A 21270-nucleotide genomic window follows, 5' to 3' on the forward strand; every position below is an offset into this window, starting at 1 on the left:
TGATGCAAAATACACATTCAGTTCCTCTGCCATCTCTGCATCTCTCATTACAATATCTCTATCGGCATTTTGTACTGATCTTATATCTACCCTCGACTCTCTTTTACCCTTTATATACTTAAAAGAGCTTTCAGTACCTTTCTTGTTATTAGTCACCAACTTCCTCTCATAATTCATCTTTCCTTCCAATGACCTTCTTAGTTTCCCTCTGCAAGTTTTTCGAAGCTCCCTAATCCTTATAGCTTTTCATAGCTCTGGTTTCCTTGTATGCCCTCTCTTTTGCTCTTACTTTGGCTCTGACTTCACTTGTCAGCCACGGTAGGGTCCTCCATCCCTTTGAAAATTTCTTCTTGTTTAGAATATATCTGTCTTGCACTTCCCACATTTTCCACAGAAACTCCAGCCATTGCTGCTCTGCTGTCCTTCCTGCAAATGTCCCTTTTCAGTCAATTTCAGCCAGTTCCCCTCTCATGTCGTTGTAATTTCCTTTATTCCACTGAAATACCGACACATTGGATTTTATTTTTTCCCTCTCAAATTTCAATGTAAACTCGATCATATTGTGATCACTGTTCCCTAAGGGTTCCTTAACTTTAAGCTCTCTTATCACCTCCGGATCATTGCACAACACCCAACCCAATACAGCCAATCCCCTTGTGGGCTCAACAACAAGCTGTTCTGAAAAGCCATCCCTTAGACATCCTACAAATTCTCTCTCTTGAGGTCCAGTACTGACCTTGTTTTCTCAAACCACTTCCATGTTAAAATCCCCAATTATTATCATGACATTGTCTTTCTGACATGCCTTTTCTATCTCCTGCTGTAATTTGTAATCCACATCCCGGCTGCTGTTTGCAGACCTGTATACAACTGCCATTAGGGTCCTTTTACACTTAACATTTCTTAACTCAACCCATAGAGACTCTACACCTCTTTCCAATGATTTAATATTATTTCTTACACACAGAGCCACACCACCCTGTCTGCCTACTAAACTATCTTTCCAATAGGTTTTCTTCCAGGATTTCCCTGTATTTTGCCGCATTCATTTTACCCTCTACCTTCACAAGCCTTCCAGGGCCTCTGCAGTGAAGCATCCCACAGCATGTTGCAGCCAGCGCCATACTTCATGTTGGAGATGGTATGTTTTCAATGATGTGTGGTGTTTGGCTTACACCAAACAGAGCATTCAATCTGATGGCCAAAAAGCTCAATTTTGGTTTAATCAAACCATGGAAAATTCTTTCAGCTGACGTCAGAGTCTCCCACATGCCTTCTGGCAAACTCTAGCCAAAACTTCACGTGCATTTTTTTTCAAGAATGGCTTTCTCTTTTCCACTCTCCCATAAAGCGGCGACTGGTGAAGCACCCGGGCAACAGTTGTTGTATGCGCAGTCTCTCCCATCTCAGACACTTAAGCTTGTAACTCCTTCAGAATTGTCATAGGTCTCTTAGTGGCCTCTCTCACTAGTTCCCTTTTTGCACAGTCACTCAGTTTCTGAGGACGGACTGCTCTAGGCAGATTTACATCTGTGCCATATTCTTTCCATTTCTTGATGATTGACTTAACCATAGTTCAAGTGACTTGAACATTTTCTTGTATCCATCTCCTGACTTGTGCTTTTCAATAACCTATTTGCAGAGCTTCTTGGAGTGTTCTTTTGCCTTCATGGTGTAGTTTTTGCCAGGATACTGACTCACCAGCAGTTGGACCTTCCAGATACAGGTGTATTTTTACTGTGGTCAATTGAAACACCTTGACTGCACACAGGTCTCCAAAAACAGATCTCCATTTAACTAATTATTTGACTTCTAAAACCATCTGACGGCACCAGTGATGTTTGGTGTGTCATATTAAAGGAGAGGGTGAATACTTATGCAATAAATTATTTTGTGTTTTATACTTGTAATCAATTTAGATCACTTTGTAGAAAGCAGTTTTCACTTTGACACAGAAGAGGTTTTTTTCTGGTGATTAGTGTCTGTTGATCTGTGATTCAAAGTTGTAAAACAATAAAACACAAAAATTTCCAAGGGGGGGAGGGCTGACTACTTTTTATAGCCTTTATATCTTTTGGGGCTCCAGTAATTTCTACACACCTCCCATACGGTCCAAGGGAGCAGCTTGCTAGGCCTGAGGGTAGCAAACAGCTTCTCTTCTGTAATCTGTACAGGGACCATGAAATTGATGCTGCTTTGCCTTACTTCTATAGACCAAAGAATTCAACTCATTCATCAATGAATACTGATGTGTGTTGCCTTGTCTAACTGGTTCTGTAGTCCACAATCAGTTCTTTGGTCTTACTGAGAGAACAAGAGTGAGATACTGTAAACACCATGCTGGGAATTCAAGCAACACACACAAAATGCTGCCTGGCCTGCTGCGTTCCACCAGCATTTTCTGTATGAGATACTGCATATCATCGAGTTGAGTGCAAGGCTGTTGCTGTAATACCAGTCAACTAGATGATATCTCACTCCTGTACGTCCTCTCATCATCATCTGAAATTCTGCCAACTATAGTTGTATGGTCAGCAGATTTATAGATGGCATTTGAGCTCTGCCTAGCCACACAGTCATTGGTGTGGAGAGTAGAGCAGTGGGCAAAGCACACATGCCTGAGGTGCACCACTGTAGAATGGCAGTGTGATGGAGACGCTACTTGTGACCAGCACAGACTGGTCTTGGTTCGGAAGATCGAGGATCCAATTGCAGGGGGAGATATCTAGGCCCAGGTTCTGGAGCTTTTCGATCAGAACTGTAGGAATGATGGTGTTAAACGCTGAGCTATAGTCAATAAACAGCTCCAGACATAGGTGTTTGAATATTCCAGGTAATCGAGGGCCGCGTGAAGAACCAATGAGTTCGCATCTGCCGTAGACCTATAATAGAGCTGGCAGATTGCAGTGGGTCCAGGTCCTTGCTGAGACCCGTGTTCTGTTTGAATCTTTTTGCCTTTGATCAGCTGCAAAGAAGTCTTCGTTGTATCTGTATCTCACTGTACATTTGAATGACAATAAACCCGACTTTTGTCCTCTCCCTTCATCTGTCTGGGTTCGAAACCTCTCTAGGTTCCCCGTAATTCTCTCGCTAAACCTCTTCACCTATTCAGCTCTCCCCGTGTTTCTTTTTCATCACCCACACGGTGTTATCTCTGTTTCTTTCACCACAGTTGCTACCTAACCTGATGAACGTTTCCCTCGTTCTCTGTTTTATCTCCCACAAAGGACAGCGGACTGCTTCCGCGTTCGACGACTCTGCATCACGTTGCCCTGGCGATCTCCATGGTGACCGGACGCCAGTCGGAAGAACTGTACAAGTTGGTCGGGGATCGCACCGTGGTGGCTGAGTGTTGTTTCCTGGGCTGCGGAGTCAGGCTCAAACAAACTACAGCACTTTTGATTACAGGTCATTCTTATTTTGTTAGCAGGAACGGTTTATTCGCAAGGTGCTTGGAGACTTTGTAAAAATCACTTTTCCTGAATTAGTAATAGATATGAAATACATGCTGAATGCTGTTTTATGAGCCTGCACGTAGACTCGGGAAAAGGTACAAAATGAGTGACGAGGAATGATAATTTTTGAACGGTGCTAACTATTAGCAGAACCGGGGAGACAAGCACTACCGATTGTTTTGAACAGAAATAATTTATACTTAATCTGGTAACATGGCTAGCTTCACATTTGTGTGTTGATTTCAGGAGAGTCTGTCCTCACCAGCGGGATCGGAATTTGTTGCCCCTAATTAACGGTGGTGAGTTACGTTTTGTGTGTGAGGGGGGGAGAGGGGGCTGCAGTTCTTTTGGTGAGGCTGTCCAACAGTTAGGTAACAAATTTAAGGATTTAGGCCTAGTGTCTCCAAAGAAGGCAACGTGTTTCCAAGTTAAAATGGAGTGTGACTTGGTGAGGAACTTGGAAGTAATGGCATTTCCCTCTTTCTGCTCCTCAGTGGATTTGGAAGGTGCTGTCATTTCTTGAGAGTGCACACTGTGACAACTGCTCACCCATGGTGGAGCAGATTAATACTTACGGTAGATGACAAGGTTCAAATTGGGTGTTGAACTTAGTATAACATAGGAACAGGTCTTTGGCCCATGATTTCTGTGCCAAATCCCATCTGCACGTGTGTGATCTTGCCTATTTGTCTGCCTATCTAAAAGCCCCTTGAATGCCTCTATCATTTCTGCTTCGACTACACACTCCCCACCCTGCAACAGCATATTCCAGGCACCTATCACTTGCCTTGCACATCTCCTTTAAACTTCCACTCTCCCATCTTAAAGCTATGTGTTTTAATTTTTGACATTGCTACCCCGATAAAGATTCTGTCTGCCCCATCTGTGCCTCTCGTAACTTTACAAATCTCTCAGGACTTCTCTCAGCCTCCAACAATCCAGAGAAAGTAATCTAAATTTATCTAATTGTTCCTTAGGGCTCATACTCTAATCAAGGGCATAGCTCTTCTGCACTCTTTCCAAACCCTCCACGTCCTTCCTGTAATGGGCCATCAGGGCTGACCTGAATTTTGGTTCGGCCATGTATGCCCAACCAAATTTTAAACAGCTGCAGAATGACTTCCTCGCTCTTATGCTCAATGCCTTGACGCTTGAAGGCAAGGTTGTCATATGGCTCCTTGAGAGTTTGAATCTGCAGTTACCCAAGCCAGTGGAGAGGACTCTATCATGCTCTGAGCTTGTGCTATGCAGGCGGTGGGAGATCTTTAGTGTACAGGAGCTGAGTTACTCACTGCGGGATATCCAGCCTCTGACCTGCTCTTATAAGCTAAATGTTTATCTGCTTGGACCAATCTGGTCATTGGTGACCCCCAGAAATTCACCCCAGTTGCAAACAGTGACATTATGTGATGTAATGTTCCACTGTTTTAGTGCATGGATGGAGCTGAACTCTCTTGTAAAATACTGGACAGCAAAATGTAAAATCAAAATCGCAGTAGATGCATGAAAATTAATGCCAGCTTTGTGTGTGTGATAACAAAAGAAGGGGAAAAAGTGAACATCAACCAGGGCAAAGGTGAACACTTTGTCAGGGCATTGTGGAGATATCTAAGTTCACTGAGCCTTACTGAGCAACAAATTAAAAGGGATAAGCTGAATCTGTCACAGTTAGTCCTTTTTTTCCCATTTTTATATTTGCTTCAGAGGATCCCAATATTGTACTTTTGTAATATCATTCGCAGTCAAGGAGTGATGATGGGCCAAATGGATTAATTTTGCTCCTTTATCTTATGATGGTGTGCTAACTGTGGTCCCTTAAGAACAACAAGTTACCTGGCACTGATTATATCCCTGCTGAGTTACTGCAGAATGGAGGGTACATGTGTATGCACACCCTCTACAAGTACACCACCAAGGCCTGAACTGATGAGAACATCCCACAGCAATGGAAAAATGCAACCATCATTGTTATTTATAAGAACAAGGGTGACAAGGCTTATATTAGGGGCCTATCACTCTGTTCTGTTACTGGAAAGGTCCTGGCTAAGGTGACGCTTCAGAGGCTCATCAACAACATCACCGAGTCAATGCTACCTGAATCACAGTGTGGATTTGGGAAGAACAGGAGCACGATTGACATGATCTTCACAGCCCGGCAACTTCAGGAAAAGTGCCGGGAGCAACATCAAGACCTGTTTATGGCCTTTGTTGACCTCTCCAAAGCATTCGACACTGTGCAAAGAGAGCTCTTATGGGATGCCATCCTCATGTTTGGCTTTCCCAATAGATTTGTTAACATCCTCTGCCAGTTCCACGATGGGATGACTGCTTGGGTGACCATAGGAGGAAAAGAACCCAAGCCCTTCCTTGTACACACAAGGGTGAGGCAGGGGTGTGTAGCGCCAGTGCTCTTGTGTGTTACCAAGCTTCTCCACAACAAGATTGAAGACAGCAGCGGTGTGGCAGTGGATGTCAGATTAGATGGCAACCTCTTTAACATCAGTAAACTCCATGCAACCACCAAACTCCATAGAGAACGGGTCCTGGATCTGCAGTATGCAGATGACTGTTCTCTTGTGGCCCATACTCTGGAGGATCTTCAGACTGTCCCTGCTGTGGCAGTGAGAGTGTACAGCAGGATGGGGCTGACTGTCAATACCACCAAGACGGAAGTGGTTTGCCAATGGAGTACTAGTGTCCCACCCACCCTACCTGCCTTCACTGTTGGTGATGAAAAGCTGTCAGTAGTGCCATCTTTCAAATATCTGGGGAGCATTGTCTCTGAGGATAGTGGCATTGACAACGACATCCAGAGCCGCATTAAACAGGCATCAGCTGCCTTTGGGAGACTTCAGCGTCGAGTCTTTCAGAACAGGAGCCTTCGTCCCTCCACATTACCAAGCAGTCTGTGTCACCCACCCTCCTTCATAGCTGTGAAGCTTGGGTAACCTACAGCCATCACATCAAGTCCTTGGAGCGCTTCCACATAAGCTGCCCTCAGCGCATCCTGGGAATTACCTGGCGTGAGTGGGTGCCTCACACTGAAATACTTGTAAAGACCAACTACAGAAGTATTGAGGCTATGATCACCCAGCGTCAGTTGCAGTCGCTGGGGCATGTGATAAGGATGCCCCCATTACGGCTACCTGGCAGAGTGTTATACGGCCGGCTACATCATGGTCAACGCTCAGCTGGAGGGCCGAAGAAGCACTATAAGGATCAGATGAAGAATGCTTTAAGGAAGTGCAAGATCAGACCTGAGGACCTGGAGGATGTTGCTGCTGACTGTATCACTTGACGACAGCTGTGTAGGGATGGGGTTCGTATTCTGGAGATGGAAAGAACAACCAGAAGAGAGCAGAAGAGAGCCAGGAGAAATGCAGCCACGGCTGCCATCACTACCACATATACACGTCCCACCTGCAATAGAGCTTCTGGGTCCGGGATAGGACTGTATAGCCATCAAAGATCTCACCGGTAAAGGAGTGGACATCATCATCGGATTTTGATGGACAACCAAAGAGAAGAAGAGGAGGTGGGTGGGGGGTAAGGTAGGTAGGTAGGAGAGAGGAACAGGGCTTGTTTTTCTGTGTTCTCCCTTGTTTGGCCAAGCATTGTAGGCATGGTAAGTTGCTGCCAAAATGTGTAGTGATACTCGCAGGATGCCCCCAGTGTATCCTTAGGTGTAATGGTTGTTAATGCAGACGACTCATTACACGGATGTTTCAATATAAATGTGATAAAATTAATGAGGATCTGAATCTCTGACACCAGGCTAGACTTGCTACTTGGCCACGGAAGACTGCAACTGGCAAACCCTGGGAAAATACTCGGAGGATAATTATTATTAGTTCATGTTATCTCCCATGTAGTGGCATAATTGAAGAATGGACTGTAGCTTTGAGGTGAGTTAAATTGACGGCATTATACTCCTAGTCAGCATATTAACACTTCCTCTTTCTTATTTTATTTTAGTGTGAAATACATCATTTCTACGTAGTTGATCAGAAGTGAATCCCTTTCTCAGAACATGGGCACCTATGCAAGTAGCTTCCATCAGTCTGGAGGACAGATTCTCCTGGAGTCTACTGATCCCTGTCAGGCAAACTGGATAACAGCACATGCAGAGGCATGTCAGTGTAAGTGGCATCTCATCGTTTCCTGGGAACAGTGATGTCACCAAAATCATTTACATGTGTTACAGTGCATGGTGCCATTTTAAAATCAAATCACTTTGCAAAGAAGGTGCAAATTATTTAGCACCTAGCTTAGATGGCTGATTAAGTTTTGTTATCTAACTTACCAGTGGAAATTTGTTTTACGTGCTGGGTTATATTGTAACTAGGTCTCGTTAAATTAAGTAACAACATATGTTATAAAAGAAGCAAAAGAACCATTCATTCAGCGTGGAACCAAGCCCCTGTATAGTTAATCTGGCTGTAAATGCCCACAAATGTTAGATGCTATTACACTTTCATTACTCTCAAGTCTTTCTTCTTATTGCAGTTAATCAACACACAACATTCTACTTCATCACATAGGATAATTCTGTACTGTGCCTGACATTTATATGGCTATATTTAAAACACATTTTGGAATTGTAGAATGACAGATATTGATACAACCTGGTTGTACATTATAAGTTGTTCTGTACATTATGAAAGCCATATATGTGCACACACACACTCATATTTATATATATATATACTGGAAGTCTGATAGAAGAAACAAAAAATATTGTAAACATGTTCTGAGTCATTGGGAGTCAAGCAGCACTAGCAGAATGAGAAATATTTCCTTATCAGAACATTCCCTGCCTCCTGGTTGGGCCGTGGTACATGCAAGAAGCAATTGTTCATTCATAGGGATCTGGAAGTTGAAAAGTGTGACAGTGTTAAGAGGACAAAGTACATGTTTCTTGCTCCATCCATTGTTTAATTGGCAGCCCCTTTACACGAATCAATATGTTGTGCGTTCAAGTGTCGCTCATAAATTCTTTGGCACATAAAAACTATGCCAACTCTGAAGAGTTACACTGTTAGAGGTTTTAAAATGGAACTTCATGTACTTTCTTAAACAGTGGTAAAATATTATATGTAATAAGCTTCAAACAAATATCTGGAGAGTTCATCTGTATTTATTTCAAACCCAATTTCAGTAAAACAGATAATATGGTCATTCCCTCAGTTCTATAAACAGGACCTGTCTACATGCAAATTGATTGCCTATTTCTAACCTTATAGCACAGATGACTCTTCCAAAGTATTCCATTAGCTATTTGGAACATCACAAAACTAAGGAATGTCGCTCTCAAATGAAAGATCTTGTTTTTTATTTTTATATTTGAATGAAGTGTCATATTCTAATAAGAACACGCAAGGAAATTAAGTTGTGAAGGGTAGGATTACTTCTTTGACATTAATATTGTATTTCAATGGAGAAATAGTCAGATGCAGAGAGCTGACAGAAATCCAAGATCACATATCCTATTACAAAGAACTGAATAGTCTCAAAACTGTGTCCTTCGGCTTAATCTGGCTGCCAGAGTCAGGAGGCACACTGAGAATATGTGCCATAAACCAACAAGAGGGATTGAATAAACAATCACTTATCCTGGGAACTGCTTCTGGCAGCTGTACCGGGTGAGTGTTATCAACACCAGAGCAGAATCCAGAATAGAAGCTTTTCTTTACAGGGTCAGTTTGAAACTGTGAGGATATTGTGCCTACCAGCAGGTTATGTAAGGCAATACTGTATTACATGTGCATCAGTTGGTTAGGTATTGTTGAGACTGGCATAAGCACAACTAGCAAGTAGATCAGAGAAATTACGCAGCTGGACAGGAGGAAGGCATCAAGCCTCCAGCAACATATGAAGTACTGGAGGAACTCAGTGGAGCATGGTGCAACTATGATGGAAATAGCCCATCAATGTTTCAGCTTGAGAACCTTCATCAGGACTGGAAAGAAAGGGGGAAATTAGCCAGTATAAAAAGGCGGGGAGAAGGATTGGAGAAAGAGTTGACAAGTGTCTAAGAGGAGAGGACAGTGGACCATAGAAAATTCCATCTTATTTGGCCCTTCATCACTTCCACCTATCAACTGCCAGCTTCTTACATCATTCCCACTCTCCCACTCCCTCACCTGTCTATCACACTCCTCACCTTGATCCACCAGCCCTTTCTCCCACCTCCTCTGCTGGCTATACTTCCTCGTTCTTTCCAGTCCCGATGAAGTGTCTCAGCACGAAACATTGGCTATCCATCTCCCTCCTCGATCCACTGAGTTCCTCCAGTTCCTTCATGTGTCCCTCCAGATTTCCAGCATCTGTGATCTCTCTTGTGTGGCCATCAGTTTGTAAAAGGGCTAACCAGTTAGCCTCAATGTACTGCTTTTCCTTTTTTTGAAATACATATCCAATTTCTGTTGGAACAAAAATGCCCATCAGTTTCTCTCTCATTCTTTTGCTTATCATTTTACATCTGGCTCCCATCTGGTTACACTCAGCAATCAGTTACTCTACACCATGACTTTGAACATTTATATTTACTTTCTGCTCCAAGGTCAATTTCAGCCCATCTAAAATGATTAAGTAATCTCAAACTCTGATTTCTAACTTCCACAACCTACCATTATCCATCACCTCCCATTTCAATGATAACTATTCTTTTTAAAACTCTGCCCTTCATTTCAAGTCTTTTCATAGCCTCTTGCTCCGTTTTTCAAATCTCCAATGCTAAAAAAGTCTAGAAATTTGTCTTTCTCCATGTTAGCCCCCCTTGTAGTTAATTACTGGACTATGAGCAACTGTACCATTCAACTGTTCACTTTGGATTCCACTCCCTCAAACCTCTCCACCTCTCATGGCCTCACACTTGGAGTATTGTGTACATTTTTGGTTACTCTATTATGGGAAAGATGCCATTAAGCCGGAAAAAATGCAGAAAACATTTATAATCATAGAGTTATAGATTACAGAAAATAGTCATTTGGCTCAAATTGTCCATGCTGATTGCGTTGTTACCCAGCAAGCTAGTCCCATCTGCCCACATTTGGCCCATAGACCACTAATCCTGTCCTATCCGTATATTTGTACAGATAGCATTTAAATGCTGCTAATGTGCCTATGCATGCGCTATTTCTGGCAGCTCATTTCAAATACGTACAATCCTTTGGGTTAAGAACCTTGCCCCGATATTCCTTTTAGATTTCTTGCCGCTGATCTTAAACCTACTGCTTATTTGTAAAAAAGGCTACATTCTTTCACCCTGCCTATGCCCCTCATCATTTTATGTACCTCTATCGGGTTACCCCCCCCCCCCCCCCCAGTCTCCAACATTCCATGTTCCATTATGCAAATTTCCTTGGAATGTATAAACGTTTGTAGAAGATTGGGAGGAAATTTGATAAAGGTATACAAAATTATGTGGAGTATAGATAGGGAAAATGCAAGCAGGCTGTTTCCACTGAGGTTGGGTGGGACTACAACTAGAGGTCATGTTTTAAGGGTGAATGGTGACAGGTTTAAGGGGAATATGAGGGGAAACCTCTTCGCTCAGAGGTTGTGAGAATGTGGAATTAGCAGCCAGCACAAGTGGTGCACCTGAGATCAATTTCAATGTATAAAGGAAGTTTGGATAGGTACATGAATGGTAACAGTATGGAGGCCTATGGTCCCATCAATGCAAGTTGATGGGAATAGGCAGTTCAAATGGCTCAGCTTGAACTAGATGAACTGAAGAACCTGTTTCTGTGCTGTACTTTGCTATGACTTTATGTTCTCATGACTAGAGGTCCAGAGTTAAAGGGAGAGACTGGGCTACGTACGACTTTATTCCTTGGAAAATAGGACACTGAACAGTGACCAATAGAGACTTCCTAAGTCATAAAGGACATAAATAAGGCTTTAATCCCCCTGGGAAAAGCAATCAAAGACTAGAGAGCATAGACAAGATAAGAAGGGAAAGATGTAAAAGGAAACTGAGGGTCACCTTTGAGCAGAGGCCAACCAGCGATCGGAAGCAGGGGCAAGAGAAGCAGCCACTGTTGGAGTGGACAGTATTAAAGTGGTTATTTGAGCCTTTAGCTCTTTCAAGGCTTCAGATGGGTGAGGTTTGTGTAAGAGAAGAGAAAAAAGCCATGGGTAGATTTTTTTCCAGTTTATTTATTGTTCCCTGCACTGTTAGAACAGTAGGAATGCCAGGCAACATAGATGAATGCTCCTCTTTTGGGATGTGAGAAGACAGGGAGACCTGCAGTGTCCCTGACAACTTCACCTGCAAAAAGTGCATCCAGCTGCAGCTTCTAACACTCCACCTTGAGGAGCTGGAGCTAGAGCTGGATGAACTCTGGATTTTCCCAGACTGAGGGGGTGACAGACCGGACACATAGAGAGATAGTTACACCCAAGGTGCAGGACACAAGAGACTGGGTGACAGTCAGCAAGGTGAAAGGGGTTAAACAGCCATTGCAGAGAATGCCGGTGGCCACCACCCCCCCCCCCCCCCCCAATAACGGGTACACACCTTAGAATGACCTAGCACAGGAAAGTCACAGCAGTCAGATCTATGGCACTGTCTGGCTCGGTGACTCTCAATGGAAGGAGGGAGAAAAGGCAAGCTATGGTATTAGGAGATCTGTTAGCCAGGAGAACAGGAAGGAAGTTCTGTGGACAAGAATGACATTCCCAGATAGTATGTTGCCTCTCACGTGCCAGGGTCCAGGACATCTTGGATCGAGTTGCCAGCATTCTTAAGTAAGCAGCCAGAGGTCATTATCCATCGATGATATAGCTAGGAGGAGCGATGAGGTTCTGCAAAGTAGGTTCAGGGAGTTAGGTGCTAAGTTAAAAGACAGGACCTCCAGGGTTATGAGCTTAGGATTGCTACCTGAACCACATGCTAGTGAGGGCAGAAGTAGGAAGATCATACAGTTTAACATATGGCTAACATGGTTTAACATCTGGGACCTGTACAGAAGTGATGGTTTGCACCTGAACTGGAGGGGAACTAACAACTTAGTGGGAATGTTTGATAGTGCTGCATGATGGGGTTTAAACTAATGTTGCATGGGGATGGGATCCGGAACAGATAGTGGAGAGGTTGCAGAGACAGATGTTGGTAAGACCTCAGACAAAGTCAGGAACAAAAGGTTGAGCATGATGCGAAAACATTCTGAGTTGTGTATATTTCAATGCAAGAAGTATTGTAGGAAAGGCAGATGAGCTCAGGGCATGGATCAACACAAGGACTGATGATATTGTAGCCATTAGTGAAACATGGTGAAAGAGGGGCAACACTGGGATTCCATTGTTTTAGGCTGTACAGAGCGGGAGGGGAAAATCTCATGGCAGTGCTCAATCAGGACAGATTGGAGAACTCATCTAGTGATGCTTTATGGGTGAATAAGAAAACTAGGACCATGTTAATGGCACTATATTATAGTCCAACCAACAGATTGAGAGGAACAAATTTATTCAGACTTCGCAGACTTGCAAGAAACATAAGGTTGTTATAGTAGGTGATATTAACTTTGCACATATCGACTGGAACTCCTATACTGTAAAAGTACTAGATGGGTTGGAGTTTGTCAATGTGTTCAGTAAAATTTCCTTAATCAGTACATAGAAGTCCCAAGACGAGAGTGTGCAGTACTTGACCTGCTATTGGAGAATGAGACAGGACAGGTTTCAGAAGTTTGTGTAGGAGACGCTTCACATCTAGTGATCGTAATGCCATTAGTTTCAAAGTAAATATGAAAAATGTCATGTCTGATCCACGGGTTGAAATTCTGTATTTGAGAAAGAATCTCACAAGTGAGGATTGGAGCAGCTTGTTTTCTGACAAAGGTATACTTGGTAAGTGAGAGGACTTCAAAACTGAACTTTTGAGAATACAAAGCTTGCATATCAGAATAAAAGATAAAGATAACAGGCTTAGGGAACCTTGGTTTACAAGAGATATTGAGACCCTGGTTAATAAAAAAAGGAGGTGCATAGCAGATATTGACAGATAGGAACAAATGGGACATTTATAAAACACTTACAAGAAGTGCAGGAGAACACTTAAGAAAGGTATCAGGAAGGCTAGAAGAAGGCATGAGGCTGCCCTAGCAGACAAAGTGAAGGAGAATCCTAAGGGATTTTGCAGATGTGTTAAGAACAAAAGAATGTAAGTGACAAAATTGGTCCTGTGGAGGTTCCAGGAGATTCCGGACAACTAATATTGTTTCACTGTTTTAAATAAAGGCTCTAAAAATAAACCAGGAAATTATAGGCTGGTGAGCCTGACATCAGTGGTGGGAAAGCTATTGGAGGTATTCTAAGAAATTGGATTTATGAGTATTTGTATTGACAGGGATTGAATAGGGATAGTCAGCATGGCTTTGTGCATGGTAGGTCATGTCCAAACAATCTTACAGAGTATTTCAAGGATAGCACCAGGGAAGTTGATGAAGACAAGGTAGTGAATGTTGTCTACGTGGACTTCCACAAGGCACTTGACGACGTCCAACGTGGGAGGTTGGTCACAAAGGTTCAGTCGCTTAGCAATCAAGATGAGATAGTAAATAGGATCAGACATTGGTTTTGTAGGAGAAGGCAGAGGCTGATAGGAAAGGGTTGCTTCTCTGACTGGAGGCCCGTGACTAGCGGTGCACTACCAGGATCAGGGCTGGATTCTTTGCTGTTTATCATCTATATCAATGATGATGTGGTTAAATTTGTGGATGAAACCAAGACTGGGGGATGCGTTGAGGAGTGAGGAAGACTAGCAGAGCTGGCAGAGGGATCTGCATCAGTTGAAAAAAATGGGCTGAGAAATGGTAGATGGAATTTAAAGCAGACAAGTGTGAGTTGTTGCACTTTGGTAGGATCAACAAGGGTGGTTCTTACACAGTGAGCAGCAGGGCACTGAGGTGTGTGGTAGGACAAAGGGACTTGAGAATATAGGTCCATATTCACTTAAAGTGGCATCACTGGTGGGTAGGATCATAAAGAAAGCTTCTGGCACATTGGCCTCCATAAATCAGAATTGTGTACAGGAGATAGGGCGTTACGTTGAAATTGTATAAGACATTGATGAGGCCTAATTTGGAGTATTGTGTGCACTTTTGGTCACCTAACTACATGAAAGATGGAAATAAAGCTGAAAGAATACAGAGAAAATTTACAAAGATGTTGCCAGATCTGGAAGGAAAGATTGGATAGGTTCGGACTTTATTCCTTGGAACATAGAAGATTGCAGGGAGACTTGATAGAGGTATACAAAATTATGAGAGCTATAGATAGGATAAATGCAAGCAGGAATTTTCCTCTGTGGTTGTGTGGGGCTACAACAAGAGGTCATGGGTTAAAGGTGAAATGTGAAATGTTTAAAGGGAACAGGACGAGAGACTTCTTCACTTAGAGGATCGTGAGAATGTGGAATGAGCTGTCAGTGCAATTGACGTATGCAAACTCCATTTCAACATTTCAGAGAAGTTTGGTTAGATATATGGCCTATGGCCGAGTGTAGGTCAATAGGAGTAGACAGTTTAAATGTTTTGGCATGGACCAGATGAGCCAAAGTACCTGCCTCTGTGCTTTACTTTTATATGACTCTAACTTCTTCATGCAGAGAAAGAGCAAGAGTATTTAACAGAGATTTGAGCAGGTACATGGGTAAGGAAGGTTTAGCGGGGCATTGGCCAAATGCAGGCAAATGGGACCTTCTTATTGGTCAGAATGGATGAGTTGGGGCTGAGGAGTCTGCTTCCATGTTCTATGAATCTATGACTATACAATTCTCATTCTTTCTTTAAGATTCAGTGTAAAACCGGCATCTTCACCAAGTTTTTGATGATCATTATTAATGTACCTATATATAAAACTCAGTGAATTTTGCTCACTGACATTACTGTGATTTGCCTTGAGTCATTTTATAGCTTTAAAGATACTATATTGCAAATGATTAGAAAATTAATCACGGATGAGAAAAGCTACAAAGGAAATGTGTAGAATTAACAAGATGCACTTTATAAAGATGAACCACTATAGACCTTTCCAAATTAAACTGACATGGAATATGAAAGCTGCATCAAACCAATATCCCTCTGGAACACTATTTGACAATGTAATTGTTAACCATTTGGCACTATGGACTAAAATTTAGATAGCTGCATTTGAATAATATGGTTTACATTTGCGAATTCGGGAAAGATTCAATCAGCAAGTCAGCAATCTGAGCGCCCCGTGTCAAAATGTAGAACAGTTAAAGGGATTATATTCAAAACATATCCATAATTTTAATGCTCAGATCTGTGACAGACCATAAAAAAGACAGCTCAGTGACAGAAATTAATGAATTTTTACTTCAGTATTTGCACATGACCCTAGACAAAATCGTGGCTGTTATTTTCAGAGCAGCACAGCTGAACCAAATTCTCTGCTTGTACCATACAACACTACAGAAGCTGCTTGATAAAAGTCAGGAAGCTGGGACTTTATTCCTTGGAGCAGAGGTGTCAAAGGTGATTTTATAGAGTGTATAAATCTTAAGGGACATAAGTAGGGTGAATGCACTCAGTCTATTTCTCAGGGTTGAGAAATCAAGAACTAGAGGGCATAGATTTAAGGTGAGAAGTGAAATATATAGAAACTTGAAGGGCAACTTTTTTACATGAATAGTGATATGTGTGTGGAATAAGCTGCTCGAGGAAGTGATTGAGTCAGGTTCAACAACAACTTTTGAAAGACAGTAGGACAAATATATGGATAGGAAAGATTTAGAAGTTTATGGGACATGCTTGAAGGGGCATCTTAGTCAGCATGGACTAGTTGGGCCAAGGGTCTTAGTTCCGTGCTGTGTAACTCTGTGACACAATGACTAAGATTTATCCACTGAGGTATCATGAAAGAAAAGTGAAAATGAAGCTAATATTTAAGGAAACATTCCATCAAGTTTGTGAATGATTTTTAACTTGCTTTAGCAAACTGCTGTGTTGGTTAAGGAGTATCATTAATTAAGCTGTATTCTGACAGGTATTTAACAGGAAATGATTTCAGCTGCAACTCAATTTCCACACTGGGATTGTAGCTTGCATTTCCTCTACTGAGGATCAGACCTCCTCCATCACTTCACCCTTCTCAATATCTGCCCCCTTCTCCGGTCATCTCACTCACAAGAATTCTATATTGCTCAATTCAAGGTTGCCTTGTCACAGTCCTGTATAAAGTGTGTATAAGGCTAATTTACTGCATTATAAATGTTATATAGATGAAGATCATTGTAAATGGGCAATATTTCAGTGACCTTACACCTACAGTATTTATGAAAAGTAAATATTGTTTCTTTCCTCATAAATTGAAATTTATTATGCCTATAAAAAGTTTAAATAAACTACTAATACTGTATTACAATTTTACATTCATAATAAATTTACATTCAAGAATAAATTATTTTATAATAATGTAGGTGATCTGCCAACAAAATTCACCATATTTCATCACTATTGGAATTCCAATAAGTTATAACAACTTTGATTCATTTAGCATCTTTAATGAAGTAAAACATTTCAAGTTGAGTTCTTGGTTCTAATCAAGCTAAATTCCTAGGTAATCCACAGGAGGAGATATGATTCATCTCACAGAAATAAAGGGTTAAGAAGAGAATTCCAGAGAATGCACTTCAGCCATGTTGGAAAAAGAATGAAAAAGAGTAATAAAGATATCAATTTGTGAGGAAACCAGATAGAGACAGAAAGGAAGATATTCTGGTTTTCAGAGCAGGACCGATGGTAGTGATTTCAAAACTGTGATAACGGAACATGTTTTGCTACATTCTGCTACAGAATTCACAAAATGTCAAGATAGCAGATTTCAAAATGTTAGTTTCATGGTTGTGCCTTTATAGACTAATGAGCTTTGGCTATCAATCACACAACAAACACTGGTTATTTTAATGTGTTTTCAGCCTGATAGAACCTGATCGAAGCACATCTTGAGAGAATAAGCACAGGATGAAAATAAATTATTCTGGACAAACGTAACTGTGGTGTGAATGCAGTGTGTGCCCTATAGCAACAGAGAGTGATGAAGAAGCTGGAGATGAGCTGGTCCAGCATCTAATCTGCTCATGGGACTTATAGCCATGCCTATAATTAACACTTACAAGGGTGTTTCATGTCAGCTAACTTCATATCATATGTACATTAAGATAGTACAGGGGAAAAACAGTAACAAAATGTAGAACGTGGTGTCACAGTTACAATTACAGAAAAAGTGCAGTGCAGATAAATAACAAGATGCAAAGGCACACCGAGGTCGATAGTGAACAAGCTGTTTAAAAAAATACTCAATACCTTTGAGTTGCATTTATACTTCCCTCAGAAAGACATTCCACATTCCCCAGTTATATTGAAGGCAGCCATTTGGCCCATCAAGTCTACACCATCACACAGAGCAGTCCCCTTCCTGCATAAATAGTCCACCTAGTTTCCCATCAACTACTCCAGATTCTACCCTTGGCCTACACACTAGAGAGGATGTACAGTGACTAATTATCAACCAACACACCTGCCTTTGCATGTGGGGTGTTCTGAGCACCCAGTGGGAAGCTCACATAGTCACAGCCAGAGCACACAAACTCCACACAGATAGCAGCAAAGATTAAATCCAGGTTGCAGGCACTGTGCAGCAGCAGCTCGATCAACATTGAATGTACCCATCTAATTGATTAGAATAGATTCACCATCCCATATTTAGTCAAGTGCTGCTTGGCTCTCCACTGCTTCTTTTGCCTATCACTCAGAGACTGGGCCTTCTGGCAATGAAGTTGTCGTGTTATACAACATGGAACCAGGCCTTTCGTCCCAACTCGTCCATGCAGACCAAGTTAATTACTTCAGCTAGTACCATTTGCTGACATCTGGCCCATTTCCCTCTGAATTTTTCCAATCCACCTACCTTTCTAAAAGTCTTTTAAATATAATGATGCCTGCCTCTGCCAATTCTTCCAGCAGCTTGTTCTATGTACCTACCACCATCTGCATGAAAAATCTGTCCCCCCAGATCTCCTTTAAACCTTTCTCCACCCAACTTAAACCTATGCCCTCTAGTTTTAGACTCCCCTAAAATGAGAAAAAGACTGTGACCACCCACTTTATTTATGCTGCTCATGTCTGGAGAAAACTCGAATTGGTTATCCCTCAGATGCCTGTGCTCCAAGGAAAAATGCCCCAGCCTATCCAATCTCTCCTAATTCAAGTCCCCCCAGTCCTGGGACTGTCCTTTGAATCTTTTCTGCCATCTTTCCAGCTGAATGCTCCCTCCAAACTTATTCACCGTTCTGTCATATAATTCAATCTGATGTGTGAATTTCTTCATTTTGAGTCATCATCAGACCATTCGTTGTCAGTTTATTAATGTCAGAAAAAGAACAGCGGTTCTGGCACTGATACTCACTGAAAAACAACTGCTCATTGCTCTGCTGCCTGTTGTCTTGAGGTAAATGCATTCCATTCAGGGGTGCATGCAGAAAAGTTTTGTAAAGAAAGTTCAAGTTTGTGTGTGATCAACAGACCACTCTGTCATTGAGTGTAATCACAATTAACGCTTAGCTAAGAGAATGTTTTACGGGCATATGAGGGGGTGACCCACATCCATCATACTCTGAACGTCATCTCAAAATTCAGCCTGGCAGGGTCTGGATATGATTTCCAAATGTGCACTCACCGGTTCAGAGGCAGGAGTGATGTCACCAAGCCCAGCGAGTCTCTATTAGCCCCTGCTGTATGGCTAGAACTAATCAACGCACACAAGCAGTGCAAGTGTTTTATGGTAACGTTAAACAAGGCTGATTGCACTGAGGTTGCAGCCTTTATAATGCACGAGAAGGGAATTACTGCAGCTGCAGAACGAGCTGTTGTAACTATCGAAAAAGTAAAATAACATCCCCTATGCTCATTCTCACAGTGACTATTCCAGAGGTGCAGAGGTGCTGGAGTCGTTTCCTTCTACTGCAGCCCGACAGGAAAGGGAATGTCCCCTGCAATCGCTTTCTTACGGATGAGAGATTTAGCCATCAGGTACTGGGGAGTGCAATACCACATGCACTAAGAAACTGTCGATAAGTTGCAGCAGATAAAATATTGCATTTTATCTTCGAGATACTGTAGATAGGGTAACCCATCTTGCTTTCTTTTCTTGGAAGGACCATTCTCCCCATCCACCTGGAGTTACGTAGCCCAGGGAATGGGGACCAATGAAATCTATAAAAGACCTGACAGTGTGCCATCTGGTTCTATAAATCTATACAATCCAGGCTAAGTCACAAATAAAAATCCAATAGCACAATGAACATAAAGATAATTTCATAAAATTCTCTTTCTAAGTCTCAAAAGCAGTTTAGTAGACTTCTGATGCTGCTTTTACTATTGTGTGATCTCAGTTCCATCCCAGTGAGAATGTATGACATTTCACTGCATGGACAGAGGTATTTATTTGCTGCAATTGTTTTCAAGGAGGAAGGTGCTCATACACGTTGGGGTTCTAAGTGCAATGTTAAACAGATGTGAAGACATCTTGTTATTGAATCAGGAATACAGGGATGGAATATATGGTACAGAAGTAGTGGCCTCTGAACATCACGCTGTTAGAACCTTAATTCAACAGTACCAACATACAAATATTAGTTGAAGCTCTCTGGAGGCATGAGCAGCTTCTTTCACCTGTGAAAGTTGAAAATATTGTTAAACCTCACAAGTCATCTACTTGCCGTAAGAAGAAGTATTTTGTGTGTGGACTTAGACCTGGGATTCCAAACAAAGGCGTGAAGTTATAGTTTGTATAAGGAATATACAGCTTTACAAAAGAGGACTCCACAAACTTGACAGTGAATGTTATTGGGGAAGACTACTTAATCTGAAAATAGCCAACTTTTTACCCAATTTGACTAAAAAAAAGAATAGACTAAATGATAAGTTGACTTGGCTAGTTGGTTTTGTTACTTCTCATAAGAAAATAAGAAATAGGAGCAGGAGTAGGCCATCTGGTCCATCAAGCCCGCCTTGCCATTCAATAAGATCATGGCTGATTTGTCCGTAAACTCAGCTCCACCTGCATTCCTTTTCCCCATAACCCTTAATACCCCTACTGTGCAAAAATCTATCTAACTGTACCTTAAATATATTTAGTGAAGAAGCCTCAACTGCTTCCCTGGTCAGAGAATTCCACAGATACACCACTCTCTGGGAAAAACAGTTTCTCCTCATCTCCGTCCTAAATCATCTCCCCCTAAATCCTCTCTGGCAGGGGCTGAGTGACTCTCCCACAGTTAGTCATTACCACCAACACAGTATATCAATAAACAGGCACAGTTGCTTTGATGTTGCACCAGATTCCCTCACTTTGTGCTTTATAGGTGCTAGTGCACTGATTATAGCACATTAGCAAATAGAGCGCTCCATTTACTTAAACAGCTTATGACAGCGTCTCATAAATTTTCCCATTGAATGGCACATCATTTAAGGAATTTATGAACTTTCGCATGAGATACATTTTTTCTGAGGATCTCCATTCTTGACATGCAAACAGATACAGGTCACATTGAAATTTACTGCAAGAACATGACATTTATTCCATCTTTCCTCTATTATACAGAGAATGTCAAGGATAATACTAAGGTCGTCTGCAACCAGGCTCTTCAAATAATGTGCCTGAAGGTTTTCCTGTGCCTCTAAAACACATGGTGTGTATCTCATTGACCAGATCTTACATAACCCTTCAGTGAATCTCAGAGCTCTCTCTGTCTATAACCTCTAACTCCAGCATGGTAAACAAT

General features: G+C 41.9%; 1 protein-coding gene across 5 annotated transcripts in view; it reads left to right on the forward strand.

Annotated features, from left to right (window-relative positions):
• Positions 1–3296: 3296 nt before the first annotated feature.
• LOC132390859 (uncharacterized) overlaps positions 3297–21270 on the forward strand; it is a 175212-nt gene continuing 157238 nt past the window's right edge. For 3 of the 5 annotated variants that reach the window (XM_059963397.1, XM_059963402.1, XM_059963400.1), the window contains exons 1-4: positions 3329–3408; positions 3702–3754; positions 7431–7594; positions 19404–19516. In XM_059963397.1, the coding sequence (XP_059819380.1) occupies positions 7486–7594; positions 19404–19516 (222 nt within the window). In that variant the 5' untranslated portion in view covers positions 3329–3408; positions 3702–3754; positions 7431–7485. Of the gene's footprint in view, positions 3449–3701; positions 3755–7430; positions 7595–19403; positions 19517–21270 lie in introns of all 5 variants that reach the window. The other 2 variants (XM_059963398.1, XM_059963399.1) reach the window with 2 other exon arrangements.

This window comes from Hypanus sabinus, chromosome 3 (assembly GCF_030144855.1).
Source record: "Hypanus sabinus isolate sHypSab1 chromosome 3, sHypSab1.hap1, whole genome shotgun sequence".
Classification (NCBI taxonomy): Eukaryota; Metazoa; Chordata; class Chondrichthyes; order Myliobatiformes; family Dasyatidae; genus Hypanus; species Hypanus sabinus.